General features: G+C 42.8%; 1 protein-coding gene across 7 annotated transcripts in view; it reads left to right on the top strand.

The window, feature by feature from the left end:
- Positions 1-6,075, top strand: part of MFSD6 (major facilitator superfamily domain containing 6) — a 94,234-nt gene extending 88,159 nt beyond the window's left edge. For 2 of the 7 annotated variants that reach the window (XM_069576916.1, XM_069576919.1), the window contains exons 5-7: positions 316-414; positions 1,773-2,053; positions 3,959-6,075. In XM_069576916.1, coding sequence (XP_069433017.1) covers positions 316-414; positions 1,773-2,053; positions 3,959-4,162 — 584 coding nt within the window. In that variant the 3' untranslated portion in view covers positions 4,163-6,075. Of the gene's footprint in view, positions 1-315; positions 415-1,772; positions 2,054-3,739 lie in introns of all 7 variants that reach the window. The other 5 variants (XM_069576913.1, XM_069576914.1, XM_069576918.1 and 2 more) reach the window with 4 other exon arrangements.
- Positions 6,076-14,086: the final 8,011 nt, after the last annotated feature.

The raw sequence follows: 14,086 nt of genomic DNA, 5'->3' as shown, positions 1-14,086 counted from the left end.
AGATTAATAGGGCTGTTTAATAGGTAGATGGCCCTTATGAAGAAGAGAGCCCACTGCATTTTAAAAAGGCACTCAGAGACAGTCTTTTATTTTATAAATGCAGTTTGAAAATCTGATCAATGACAGATATCCAATACCAGCTCTTGGGTCTCTTGACAACTACCCAGACCTGTGTTTCTCCTTTGGTATGAAGCTAACGGCCACTTGCCGTTCTCTGCCCTGCTGCCTTTCTCAGCTTTAGAACATGGACAGGCCTGGGTGAGGGCTACCCGCCTTTCCAGGAGCTACTCTCTAGAGCGTCACTTGTTTTCACAGGGGCTGCTGCAACCTTCCGAGGAATCGGCATGGCCTGCCTGGTGATCCTCCTGCTCTTTGCCCTGATCCAGTGGCTGGCGGTACCAGATGAGGAAGAAGGTAGACATGTGCATTGACCCTTAATGGTTCTAAAGGCTGAAGCCAAGGGGAGTTCTGCACATACCCCTGAGAAACCCAGAGGTGTTAACAGTGTGCCACAGACCCGCATGGCTCTGAGCTCGTGTGCACCATGGCTGGAGAGATAGCACTTGCTGTGTTGAAAAGAATACTGGTTTTTTAAATAGCTTGGGGTTTTCTTCCTCTTGTTAAGGTACTGGGGAAGTATTGGTTTTAAATTTCTCTGGTATTCTAAAGAGATTTAAAATTTAAATACATAAAGGACTATACAGTAATTTTACTATTAGGGACAGGAAGTGACATTCATCTCTGTGCCTTAGCTTCATCTGAAAAAAAAAGCCTAAGCGTCAACTTGAAGTTTTCCCTTAATCAGGCATGAGAGTGAAAGTGGTAGCTGCTCAGTCATGTCTGAGTCTTTGCGACCCCGTGGACTGTGGCCCACCAGGCTCCTCGGTCCATGGGATTCTCCAGGCAAGAGTACTGGAGTGGGGTGCCATTCCCTTCTCCAGGGGATCTTCCCAACCCAGGTCTCCTGCATTGCAGGCAGATTAGGTATGGACTTCATTAAAATTATTATACGGCAAGAAGGTTATATCCAATATAATACGTGGATGAAAACAAGTTTTCAACTTATTTGGGCAATCAACTTTTTAATTTTCTTTTTTTGAATGAAGAAGGCCAACCATTAAAACAAATATTCTTTCTCAGCTCTTGAGTCCTGGAACAGGCTCATCTTCTACGGTGTCTTGTCCTTTGAGGAGCATTTGCCTCAAGTACTCAAAGTGCTTCTATTAAGAGAAACACTAACTTGTTACAGAAACCCCAACGACAGATTTTAATTCCAACAAGTTACTCAGAAAGAAAGACCAATACTGACTTTTCTCACTCTTGTTCTTCCATAATCCTAACCAGATCGTATCTCTTACATAGCTTGGTCCATGCCTTCAGTAAAAGTCTAATAAAAGCATCTGTCATGTGAGTTTCCTGTTTTGATGCTTCTCTTTACAATTTCAGTACTGTAAGTGGTTATACCGAAGCTATAACCTATGCCCCACAAACACAACATACTGTTACACGAACAATACATTTCATAAATAGGGTCGTGTCTGTTAGGCTCTGTAAGGAGACCTGGAAGGCAGATATCACATTCATTTGCTCAGTAATCGCCACCAGGTAGGAAAGTCACCTTTGCTACACTGCCACTTGCTGCCATTCCCAAGCACACTGGCATGGGCTGATCGAGGTTGTCTGTCTATTTTTCACTATTTATATATACTTACATGCATCTGTTTAAATACACTGAAAACTGACAAATGATTTAAACATGATTTTCTCTCCAGACAAGACGATGTTGGCAGAAAGGATTCCCGTTCCCTCTAGCCCTGTTCCCATAGCAACCATCGACCTGGTCCAGCAACAGACAGAAGATGTTATGCCACGCACTGAGCCCAGACTTCCACCCAAGAAAACCAAGCACCAGGAAGAACAGGAGGATGTGAACAAGCCAGCCTGGGGGGTCAGTTCCTCTCCCTGGGTGACCTTTGCCTACGCACTCTACCAGATTAAAGAGATGATGCAGCTCACAAGGGACAACCGTGCTTCTGAGATACAGCCTCTGCAGGTAAAGGTCCTCTGCTGCGCCCCCTTACATAGGCCTGGTTGTTTCAGATATTCGCTCAGCGAAACTTCTGGGAGGTCTGTCGGGGAAATAAACATGCAGACAGGTAATTTCAGTACTTTTGTGACAACTGTGTTACAGAGGTGTATACAAGGTTTCATAGAGGGAAAATTCTGCCTTACACAGTTCAGAAAGGCCTCACAGAGAAGACAGTACTTCTTGAAAGAAATTCATTCTGATTTTCTATATTTCTTTAAAATGTCTGTGTTGATGGACACTAGCTACTGTGTGGATATATGGTTCTTGCCTTGGTGGATTATATATATTAATCTCTAATTTAAAAATTCTAGTGGGGACTTTCTATATAGTAGTACATCAATAAATATCTGATGAATTAGTTAGTACTCTGAGCCACTGTAGGGGTCTTATACAATACCCAACTGAGTGGAGTGTGGATTTGCTGGTGGGCTCACCTGAAAGATAAAAAGTGTGGTTTTTCTTACCCTTAGAGTTGTGGTCTCTCCTGAGTAGAGTCGAATCTCATGGATAAAACATTGTAGGTAATTGTCACTGAAGCTATATTAATATTTTTGGAAAATGATTAAGTGTGACTTCTATGAACAGTTTAGCCAAAGTAATGCGTTTAACGTCCCTGTGTTTTTTTAATCAAATCATTCTCTTTCATGGGATGAATCATCAGTTTTTTATCTAGAGCAGTTTCAGAGGACATAGGAGGAAAAAAAATAAAGGAGAAAGACTTAAAGAGTAATTTGATAATTTCTTTAATTTGAAATACATTAATTAATTTATCATAATTTTGTAAACTAACATAATATTTCTATAGCTTAAACCAAATCTGATTCTTTGCTGGTAACGTTTAGTCCATGCGTGATCTTATTTGGTCTATCAAGATAATAAACTCATGCAAATCCTCTGCTCACAAGTCAAGAGGGACAAGAGGGTGGGAAGAGCATATGAAGGAGGTGAAGCAGGAGGAAAAATGAGGTCTTCTGCCCAAAGGGCAGTGTTTTCATACTTGGGACACTTATCCCCATTTTCACAGACGCCTATGAGGCTTAAGCATCATTAAACTTTTTTTTCTGGTATGTTAAGATGAATTAAAACTAGCTGGTATAACTTATTCTTATAAAGAAGTCATCATACAATTTTTTCTTTCACATTTTAGAATCAATTACAGAAACAGAACTTTTTGAAGTGATGGGTATTAGTTCAGAGAGCAATCCATTAAAGAAAAACAAAAACATATTTTCTGATTTTCAGAAACCAGGAATGTGGTATTTCACAGACATGGTATATGTGATGTTCTGGAGTGACAGGTACTCCCTCAAACCAGCTGGTCACATAGGGGCTCGTTTACTGGTTTTTTTTTACATGGATGTTCTGTCTTACTTGTTTAGTTAAATACACATCAGGATTCTTCACTTCAGGACCTTTCTTTTCCTGGTCCCTTCTCCAAGGCCGAGAATGCCTTCCTCACTCCCTGTCAGACAAGGTGCCTTCCAGCCTTGCAGGCTCTGGCCTCAGCAAACAGCATGAGTTTCCATCCCATGCTGCTCACCCAGCGACTTGCCACAGTGGCCAGTGGGAGCGCAGGAGGCGTCTGCTGATGCGGACTGTTCTCCTAGGAGTAGCAGGCATTGTGGTAGTAATGTATCCTTTATCCACAAGGTACATCTGCTTACAGTGTTCATGTTTTCCATGCGGCTTTGGCAGTGGCACATAGGAAAGGAGATGAAAGGTAAGCCGTTCCACCCTTACTCCTCTATCACTTGCTTCCTGAAGCGGTTGCTTCAGGATGCTCTCCCCATGCTGCCTCTATCTCACCTGAAAGCGCATAGGAAGTCTGCTAGCACTGACCACGGGGCACGCCCTATCTTTACCTTCCAGGGGACCAGTGAGAGCCAGAGACACTCTGCAGCTGGTGGAGCCCAGCCTGGGCCACGTGAGGCCCCCCCTGACCCACCCAGAAGCCAGCCACCCCCTCCAGCAGCCGCACCTCAGACGCAGAGCAGCCCTGCTCACCCCAGCGTGGACCTGCGCACAGAGGACAGTGAGGACCACCAGGCTCCGCCTGCCACTGGGGGACACTGAGGCGCCCCGCTCACCTCACACCCTGCATGGAGCTGGGCTCCTCCTCCAGGACAGAGGGAGAGGCGCCCGAACCCAGGACACGCCTCACTTGAGGGGCACAGCACCACACACGCTTCTAACACCTGAACTCATCGCCAAGGAGACACCCACACACAAAGGAGCTACAGTACATATTGGCAGGGACAGGCCACCTCCCACAGCCCCACCGGAGTCACAGGAGGAGAATGGAGTTCAGTGAGGGCTTTCGGTTCTTGGGTTTGTAGGTTAAGGACCACAGGACTTCTCTGCCAGGGCAGTAAGAGTTGGAACCAGCAGTTACACTGAATGGGTGGAGGGCAAGAAAGTGTTTCAAGGTGAATGCTGATGTAAGTTCCCTCTTCTGATTATTTATTCTAATTATTTGGTTCTTAATGCAAACGGAGAGGAAACAGAATACATCTATAATTTTGTTTCTTTTAAAAAGAACCATTTAAAAATTATAAGACTTATTTTAAAAGTAACCAGATAAAAGTTGGTAGCATCTATGTTTTTGTTTAATAAGAAAGAAAAACAAAGGAAAAAGTTTCGTCAGAAACTGGGGATATCTCTAGGAAATATATTTTTATATGTGTATGGTATATAATGAAAATAGTCAATTCTTAGAGCAGCAAAAGCTGTTACTGACCACTGCAAGCTAAGCTGAGCTTTAAAATGCCTTCTGTTTTAAATGGCCTTTAAGACCAGAGGAAGGAATATTTGAAATAAACCAACCAACTCAGTATGCTGTGGCTTGACAGACAAAGGTTTACTAAATATATTGATACTGTAAATAGCCTCTATCACTATTTACAGCTTTCTAGTGATTTGGGCTCTAATTAGCTGATGGAATAAAACAAACACAAAATCAATGAATTCCTAAGGGTTTCTTTTAATTAAGCAGTACTACTTACAAATAACCGTATGAGATTTAAGTGCCTGGGGGAGGGATACAATTTTTTAAAATTACATAATGGCTCAGTTTTTGTTTTGTTTTTTTTTGGTGAGGGGAAAAAAAAGGTGGTGAACAGGAAGCCAGGAGTGGGAAAGACAGAAGTAAGTACACTTTCCAACGACTTAAGACACAAGTATCAGTCTATTCTTTCCCGTGAAGACACAGTCAGACACTGGACAGTTCAGGTAGGAACACACTACTCTAAATGCTACAGCTGCAGTCAGGACAGTGGCCAGGTGACTCCTGCATCAAGCTTGCTGCTCAAAGTGAACGCTGAGGTTACAGGAAGCCTTGGGGGAGGGCTGTGGGCAAGGGAACGCTGCTTTAGCTGAAGGAAGGGCGATTATACAGTGTGTACGATACGGTGGATGAGCACAGAGGAGAGGAGAGAAAAGAACAGAGTTACAAATGAAAAACTCACCTTACTCTCTGACCCTGATTAGGCAGGACCAACTGTAAAGTAAGGGCTTCCCCACGACACCACACTTCTGCCCACAACAGCATCTGGGAGAAGGAACTCGACACTTGGATATCTAGCTTCACCACAGAACACAGCCTAAAAATAAAATGGGAAGGAACAGAATTAAGCAAATAGTTATTTTTGCACTTGACTGAAATGTACTGTACTGTAAATTATCATAACTCATTTTAAGTGACCTTTAAAAATCAGATATATTTATTATGCTTATGTAATTATAGAAATAGATGGGTGACAGGCTGAACCTCACCTATGAATATACAGTATGTGGATTTGTGAAACTGACTGTAGGAAGTCAAAAAACTTCTGTGTCTTGTGTTTACAGTTCTGATTTATTCCTCTGAAAAGCCTGCTGTTTTGGAAATGCACAGTTGACATGTTCAAATAAAACTAAATACCATTTTTAAATACTTCCTAAATGATAATGATGTGACCAAACAAATAAAAGTCCCTTGCTCTAATGAATGAGATCAAATTCTACAGGCCTTTATTATGAGACATTTACTGTGAGAGCTGACTCAACAATGCAGTAATTTCCAACCTTTCAGAACAGACACCTTCATGGGTTTGTAGACTTTGTGACTTCTGTCCTTAAAGTGCCATTAAAAATAGAGTGCAAATTAAATTTTGATTTTATAATTTTATAATCCCTTTTGAGAACCCCTGGAAATACCTAGGGAAGTCACAAAGCCCAGGCTGGCAATCACTGCCTTAATGACCTGTTTCATATTTTTCCCTTAATTGCAGAAAAAGTAAATTACACAAAGCGCTGAGCTCCTGTGGTATCTGAAGAGGTTAGTTACGAATTAGTAAACTATTGCTCAAAGCCTTCAGTAGAATAACAGATGACAGACACTAACACATATCCCTCCACCTACCAAAAAACCTCATGAAAAGTGTAAGGAATTCACAGGAAGAACATCACAGCCTTACTGGCTTATTCATCTTGTCATGGGCCACAGGAAGCAGAATGCTGGTGAACTGCTTCGCTCTGATGGCAGTTCCTCCAAAACTGCCAGGGTGGAGGCTGCCAATGGCGCTGGGACCATTGTTTAAGCAGTCTTCCTTGCAGTGGATCGGGAGTTACGCAGTGATTCTAGGTTACTCACTCACAGGAAGCCACACCCGTTGTTACGGGGCGCTTGCTGTGTGCTGATGACCTTGTCCTTCTGCCTTACAACCACCTGCTGTGATATCACTGTCCCCACATTAAGTATGAGGATTCTGCAGCTAACTCAGCTTGTGTTATGGGGCCCGGATCACAAAGCCAGGATTCAAAACTCAAACCCACCTAATGTCCACCCAGGACTTTCCCTGACCCCAGGAGGCAGGGAGGCCTTCCCTGCTTCTGCTGTGGTAAAATGAGCCTGAAGAAAAGCCCTGGTCATTCTGAATCTGCCCGTCATGTGCCTGGTACTCACGTGGCATGGTTGTAGCTCCATTTAGGATCCCTAGATATTCCAGATACGTGGAAGTCCAGCACCTTCAAACTCCGGCGGTTAGTCGTGAGTGCCACGCTGGAGGTAACTTGGAAGGTTTGGCAACCTGCAGAGAAAACTTGGAGGTCAGCAGGGATTCTGAAGACCAATGCCGTGGAGTCAGGAAGGGCCAGCAGACATGCCCACCGCTTGATGCACCCTCTAGTGTGGCAGCCATTAGCCACAGGCGGTTCTTAAGTGGTTGCCGTGTGGCTAGTACATCCGACGAATTCATTTCTCTTGCTATTTAAACAGCCACATGCGGCTCCTGGCTATTATGCTGGACATGCAGAAACAGGAAGAAACCACCTTTGGGAGATCTCTGGGTCTTAGTTTTCTCATCTTCACTGTGAAAGGCTGGGCCCTAAAATTAACATTATTTTGTGAAGAGGCATTTCGTTACACCACCTGGTGTGGTTTTAAGGACAACAAGCGCCCGGGAACAATGGGTGTGGCTTCCTGTGAGTGACTAACCTAGAATCACTGCCTAACTCCACATCGACTCTTAGGCTGTGACAGAGCTGAATGGAGGGAAGCAAAAGATGGTTTTCTCTTCAGAAATTCTTCTGTTCCTGGGTGCAAGAAACAGAGAAAGCTACTTCTGAAGCCCCAGAGCACTCCTGTGAACCCCTGGCTCAAGAATCCCAAATCACCAGGCAGACGGGAAAGAGGCTGGTGTCTGGACAGAAAGAGAATAAAGGGGGAAGGGGAAGTGGGCTCTCAAATCACAAAGCAACTTACCTTATGCAAGGACTAACTGTGGTTTAAAATAAGACAGTAGCCGGAAACTTGGTGATGTCCAGAGGGGGGAGATATGAGCCAGTCCAGGTGAGTACCTTGCTCTCACTCAGCTCCCACCTCCTTCAGGTGGTGAATGCAGGACCACTTACCCCACTGCGGCTCCAGGGAGGTCCCCACTTTCGGACGGCAACCCAAGGACCTTAACAGTGCTGGCCGTGGAGACACTGTGTGGATGTGCGTCTCACTGCTGCCAGTGGGGACTCACACCTGTAAGTAGCCTATGTGGCATTAGGGACCTCCTCTGTAAAATTAAGGTCATCGCAGCATCCGCCTTACGTTTGATGTGTAAATGACATCCCTTACACAGTGCACACTCCCTAAATACTGCCAGCATTTTTGTGTGGCAAACAGACACAAATGCTGTCTGATTTCTCCAATCAAGTTCTAGCTCTCTGAGTATGTTGTGACATTTAAATCCACTGTATGCTCCCAAACTACAGTACCGTGTTACATGCTTACATATACCCAGTAAGCTGTCTAATAAGGCATTCAGTTCCAACATGCACTGTAAACATTAAGTGGTTAGAGATATTAGTTAAGGGATAAAATTAATAAAAACATAAGTTGAAGAGGATGGGGGGATAAATGACAAGTAACGTTATATGCCAACAAACTCGACAACCTAGAAGAAACAAATTTCTAGAAACATACAGCCTTGTCAAGACTGAGTCAAAAAGAAACAAGCAATTTGAACAGATCGATCACTAGAAAAGAATCTGAAATAATAAAAACTCCTTACAAACAAAAGTCCAGGACCAGATGGCTTCATTGGGGAATTCTACCAAACATATAAAGAAGAATTTATACCTATCCTTCTCAAACAAGAATTCAAAAAAATCAAAGACAAAGGAACACTCCCAAATTCATTCTGTAAGGCCACCATTACCCTGATACCAAAACCAGACAAAGACAACACACAAAAAACTACAGGCCAATATCACTGATCAACATAGATGCAAAAATCTTCAACAAAATTTTAGCAAACAGAATTCAGCAACACATCAAAAAGCTAATACACCATGGTCAAGTTGGGATTATTCTAGCAATGCAAGGATTCTTCAATATACACAAATCAATCAATGTGATACACCATGTTAACAAATTGAAAGATAAAAAACATATGATAATCTCAATAGATGCAGAAAAAGCCTTTGACAAAATTCAGCACCCATTTATGATTAAAACTCTTCAAAAAATGGGCATAGAAGGAACCTACCTCAACACAGTGAAGGTCATATATGATGAGCCTCCAGCAAACATTATTCTCAGTGGTGAGAAAATGAAAGCATTCCCCCTAAGATCAGGAACAAGACAGGGGTGTCCACTTTCACCACTATTATTCAACATAGTTCTGGAAGCCCTAGCCACAGCAATCAGAGAAGAAAAAGAAATAAAAGGAATCCAGATCGGAAAAGAAGTAAAGCTCTCACTGTTTGCAGATGACATAATACTGTACATAGAAAACCCTAAAGATAGTATCAGAAAATTACTAGAGTTAGTGAATTAGGCAAAGTTGCAGGATACAAAATCAATGCACAGAAATCACTTGCATTCTACATACTCACAACGAAAAATCAGAAAGAGCAATTAAGGAATCAATCCCATTCACCACTGCAACGAAAAAAATATCTAGGAATAAACTTACCCAAGGAGACAAAAGAACTGTACACAGAAAATTGTAAGACACTGATGAAAGAAATCATAAACAGATGGAGAGAGATTCCATGTTCCTGGGTAGGAAGAATCAATATTGTGAAAACGACTATACTACCAAATGCAATCTACAGATTCAATGTGACCCCTATCAAATTACCAGTGACATTTTTCACGGAACTAGCACAAAAAATTTCACAATTCATATGGAAACACAAAAGACCCCAAACAGCCAAAGCAGTCTTGAGAAAGAAGAATGGAGCTAGAGGAATCAACCTTCCTGACTTCAGATTATATTACAAAGCTACAGTATGGTACTGGCATAAAAAAAGAAATACAGACCAATAGAACAAGATAGAAAACCCAGAAATAAACCCATGCACCTATGGGTACCTTATTTTTGACAAAGGAGGGAAGAATATACAATGGGGCAATGACAGCCTCTTCAATAAATGGTGCTGGGAAAACTGGACAGCTATGTGTAAAAGAATGAAATGAGAACACTTCCTAACGCCATGCACAAAGATAAACTCAAAATGGATTAAAGACCCAAATATAAGACCAGAAACTCTTACAGGAAAACAGGCAGAATGCTCGATGACATAAATCAAAGCAAGATCCTCATTAGTTCCTGCTGCTAAGTCTCTTCAGTCGTGTTCGACTCTGTGCAACCCCAGAGACGGCAGCCCACCAGGCTCCGCCATCCCCGGGATTCTCCAGGCAAGAACACTCGGGTGGGTTGCCATTTCCTTCTCCAGTGCATGAAAGTGAAAAGTGAAAGTGAAGTCGCTCAGTCGTGTCTGACTCTTTGCGACCCCATGGACTGCAGCCTACCAGGCTCCTCCGTCCATAGGATTTTCCAGGCAAGAATACCGGAGTGGGGTGCCATTGCCTTCTCCCATTACTTCCTAGAGTAATGGAAATAAAAACAAAAGTAAACAAGTGGGGCATGATTAAACTTAAAAGCTTTTGTACAGCAAAGGAAACTATAAGCAAGGTGAAAAGACAACCCTCAGAATGGGAGAAAATAATAGCAAATGAAACAACTGACAAAGACTTAATTTCCAAAATACACAAGCAGCTCATATCAATACCAGAAAAACAAAATAACCCAATCAAAACATGGGAAAAAGACTTACACAGACATTTCTTTAAAGACGACATACAGATGGCTAGCAAACACATGAAAAGATGTTCAACATCGCTCATTATTCAGTTCAGTTCAGTTCAGTTCAGTTCAGTTCACTCACTCAGTTGTGTCCGACTCTTTGCGACCCCATGAATCGCAGCACGCCAGGCCTCCCTGTCCATCACCAACTCCCGGAGTTCACTCAGACTCACGTCCATCGAGTCCGTGATGCCATCCAGCCATCTCATCCTGGGTCGTCCCCTTCTCCTCCTGCCCCCAATCCCTCCCAGCATCAGAGTCTTTTCCAATGAGTCAACTCTTCGCATGAGGTGGCCAAAGTACTGGAGTTTCAGCTTTAGCATCATTCCTTCCAAAGAAATCCCAGGATTGATCTCCTTCAGAATGGACTGGTTGGATCTCCTTGCAGGCCAAGGGACTCTCAAAAGTCTTCTCCAACACCACAGTTCAAAAGCATCAATTCTTTGGCGCTCAGCCTTCTTCACAGTCCCAACGCTCACATCCACACATGACCGCTGGAAAAACCATAGCCTTGACTAGATGGACCTTACTCGGCAAACTAATGTCTCTGTTTTTGAATATGCTATCTAGGTTGGTCATAACTTTTCTTCCAAGGAGTAAGCGTCTTTTAATTTCATGGCTGCAATCAGCATCTGCAGTGATTTTAGAGCCCAAAGAAATAAAGTCTGACACCATATCCACTGTTTCCCCATCTATTTCCCATGAAGTGATGAGAGAAATGCAAATCAAAACTACAATGAGATATCACCTCACACCAGTCAGAATGGCCATCACCAAAAAGGCTACAAACAATAAATGCTGGAAATGATGTGGAGGAAAGGGAACGCTCTTGCACTGTTGAGTGTAAACTGATAGAGCCACCATGGAAGACAGTATGGAGATTCCTTAAAAAACAAGAATAAAACCACCATATGACCAAGCAATCCCACTCCTAGGCATATACCCTGAGGAAATAAAAACTGAAAAAGACACATGTATCCCACTGTTCACTGCAGCACTATTTATAATAGTATAACATGGAAGCAACCTAGGTGTGCACTGACAGATGAGTGGATGGAGAAGCTGTGGTACAGATACACAATGGAATATTACTCAGCCATAAAAGGAATGCATTTGAGTCAGTTCTGATGACATGGATGAACCTAGAACCTACTATACAGAGTGAGGTAAGTCAGGAAGATAAATATCGTATTCTGACGCATATATATGGAATCTAGAAAAATGGGCAGCAATGGAGAAACAGACACAGAGAATAGACTTACGGACATGGGGGGAGGGGAGGAGAGGGTGAGCTGCATGGAGAGGGTAGCATGGAAACTTACATTACCATATGTAATAGCCAACCGGGAATGTGCTGTATGCCTCAGGAAACTCAAACAGGGGCTCTGTACCAACCTAGAGGGGTGGGATGGGGTGGGAGGTGGGAGGGAGGTTCAAAAGGGAGGGGATATTGCAGCCATGGAATTAAAAGACGCTTACTTCTTGGAAGAAAAGTGATGACCAACCTAGATAGTATATTCAAAAGCAGAGACATTACTTTGCTGACTAAGGTCCGTCTAGTCAAGGCTATGGTTTTTCCTGTGGTCATGCATGGATGTGAGAGTTGGACTGTGAAGAAGGCTGAGCGCCGAAAAACTGATGCTTTTGAACTGTGGTGTTGGAGAAGACTCTTGAGTCCCTTGGCCTGCAAGGAGATCCAACCAGTCCATTCTGAAGGAGATCAGCCCTGGATTTCTTTGGAAGGAATGATGCTAAAGCTGAAACTCCAGTACTTTGGCCACCTCATGCGAAGAGTTGACTCATTGGAAAAGACGCTGATACTGGGAGGGATTGGGGGCAGGAGAAGGGGACGACAGAGGATGAGATGGCTGGATGGCATCACGGACTCGATGGATGTGAGTCTGAGTGAACTTCGGGAGTTGGTGATGGACAGGGAGGCCTGGCGTGCTGCAGTCCATGGGTCACAAAGAGTCGGACACGACTGAGCGACTGAACTGAACTGAACTGATGGCTGATTTATGTTGAGGTTTGACAGAAAACAGCAAAATTCTGTAAAGCAATTGTCCTTCAATTAAAAAATAAGTTTAAAAAAATATTATACTAAATGAAAAATGCCAGAAACCAAAGGCTACAAACTGGATGAGGCTTTTGACTGAAGCTACAGAGCGCGCATGCATGCACTGATATGAAACGTTCAGAATACGCACGTATAGAGGCGGAAAGCAGACCTCTAGGTGCTGTGGCTCAGGGAAAGGAGACGGGGGCCAAGCAGGGAGTGGCTGCTGACGGGCACAGTGGTTTTTTTCAGAGTGACGGAAATGTTCTAAAATTGATTATGGCAATGGTTTTACAACTCTGAAGATATTAAGAATCATGAACTGTACACTCTAAATACATGAACTATATGGTATATAAATTATATCTCAATAAAACAGTTATTAAAAATATGTAAAAGAGGAAATAAAAAAATACAGAAAGCATCTGGCTCTTAGGGTCAGCTAAAAATACATGTCTCACTGCAAGTGTCTTCAAAATTCTACATCCATTCTGTTATTTTTGCATAGGATCCTTCTCTCAGTTGGACCAAAAAAAAAAAAAAAGTGATTTAAACACTGTACTTCTCTTAACTCTGGAATAATAATCACATACAGAAAAATGTAAGATCCTTTGTCTTTGCTTGATGCTATTCTGGGGGTCTTAACTGTTTCACATGTTGAGATATCAAATATTCCAAACCTCTTAAAATCTAAAATTTCTTACATTTCTAGATTAAAAAAAAAAAAGTCATGAATTCAAATACTGTCCTAAATGTCAGATGGACACTCCTTTGTAATCCAGCCCTGAGTATTATTAGTTCACAAAGCAATTTTTGTGATATATGTTTTAAAACCTTTAAAAAATAATATAGAATGATATGATTATTCAAACATGGCCACCTACACTACATCTCACCCACATATGTTGGTGTCAAACAGTCCAATTTGCTAGCAACAGTGAGCTTTCACGAGGCAGCCTGTGGAAGCAGAACACAGCAAAGGTTCCCTGGTGCTCCCCAGCTACACGCCCACGGTGGCATGAGGCACAGAACCCATGCCAACCACCTGCGAAGGGCAGATCCCTTCACTCAACGCAGATGAGAGACGGGGATGTCTTGTTCTTTATGCTGCTGCTCCTCGTGGCCCCCCACAGCAAGAGAGTCCATATTTGGTTCCTAAAGAGAGTCAGCTCAACATCATCTGAACCCTTGGGTCGTCGTGCCACGTCCAGACCTTTCCTCAGACCTATGTTTTGGCCTCTGTTCCTCAGGGTCAAAGCTCACAATCAGTCCCTCACTTCACTCCAGAATTAATATGATGAATCAAGAAAAAGATTTGTT

The sequence above is a fragment of the Ovis canadensis genome, chromosome 2 (genome assembly GCF_042477335.2).
Source record: "Ovis canadensis isolate MfBH-ARS-UI-01 breed Bighorn chromosome 2, ARS-UI_OviCan_v2, whole genome shotgun sequence".
NCBI lineage: Eukaryota > Metazoa > Chordata > Mammalia > Artiodactyla > Bovidae > Ovis > Ovis canadensis.
Note: the sequence above shows the minus strand (reverse complement) of the source record. Positions and strands in the feature narration are given on the sequence as shown.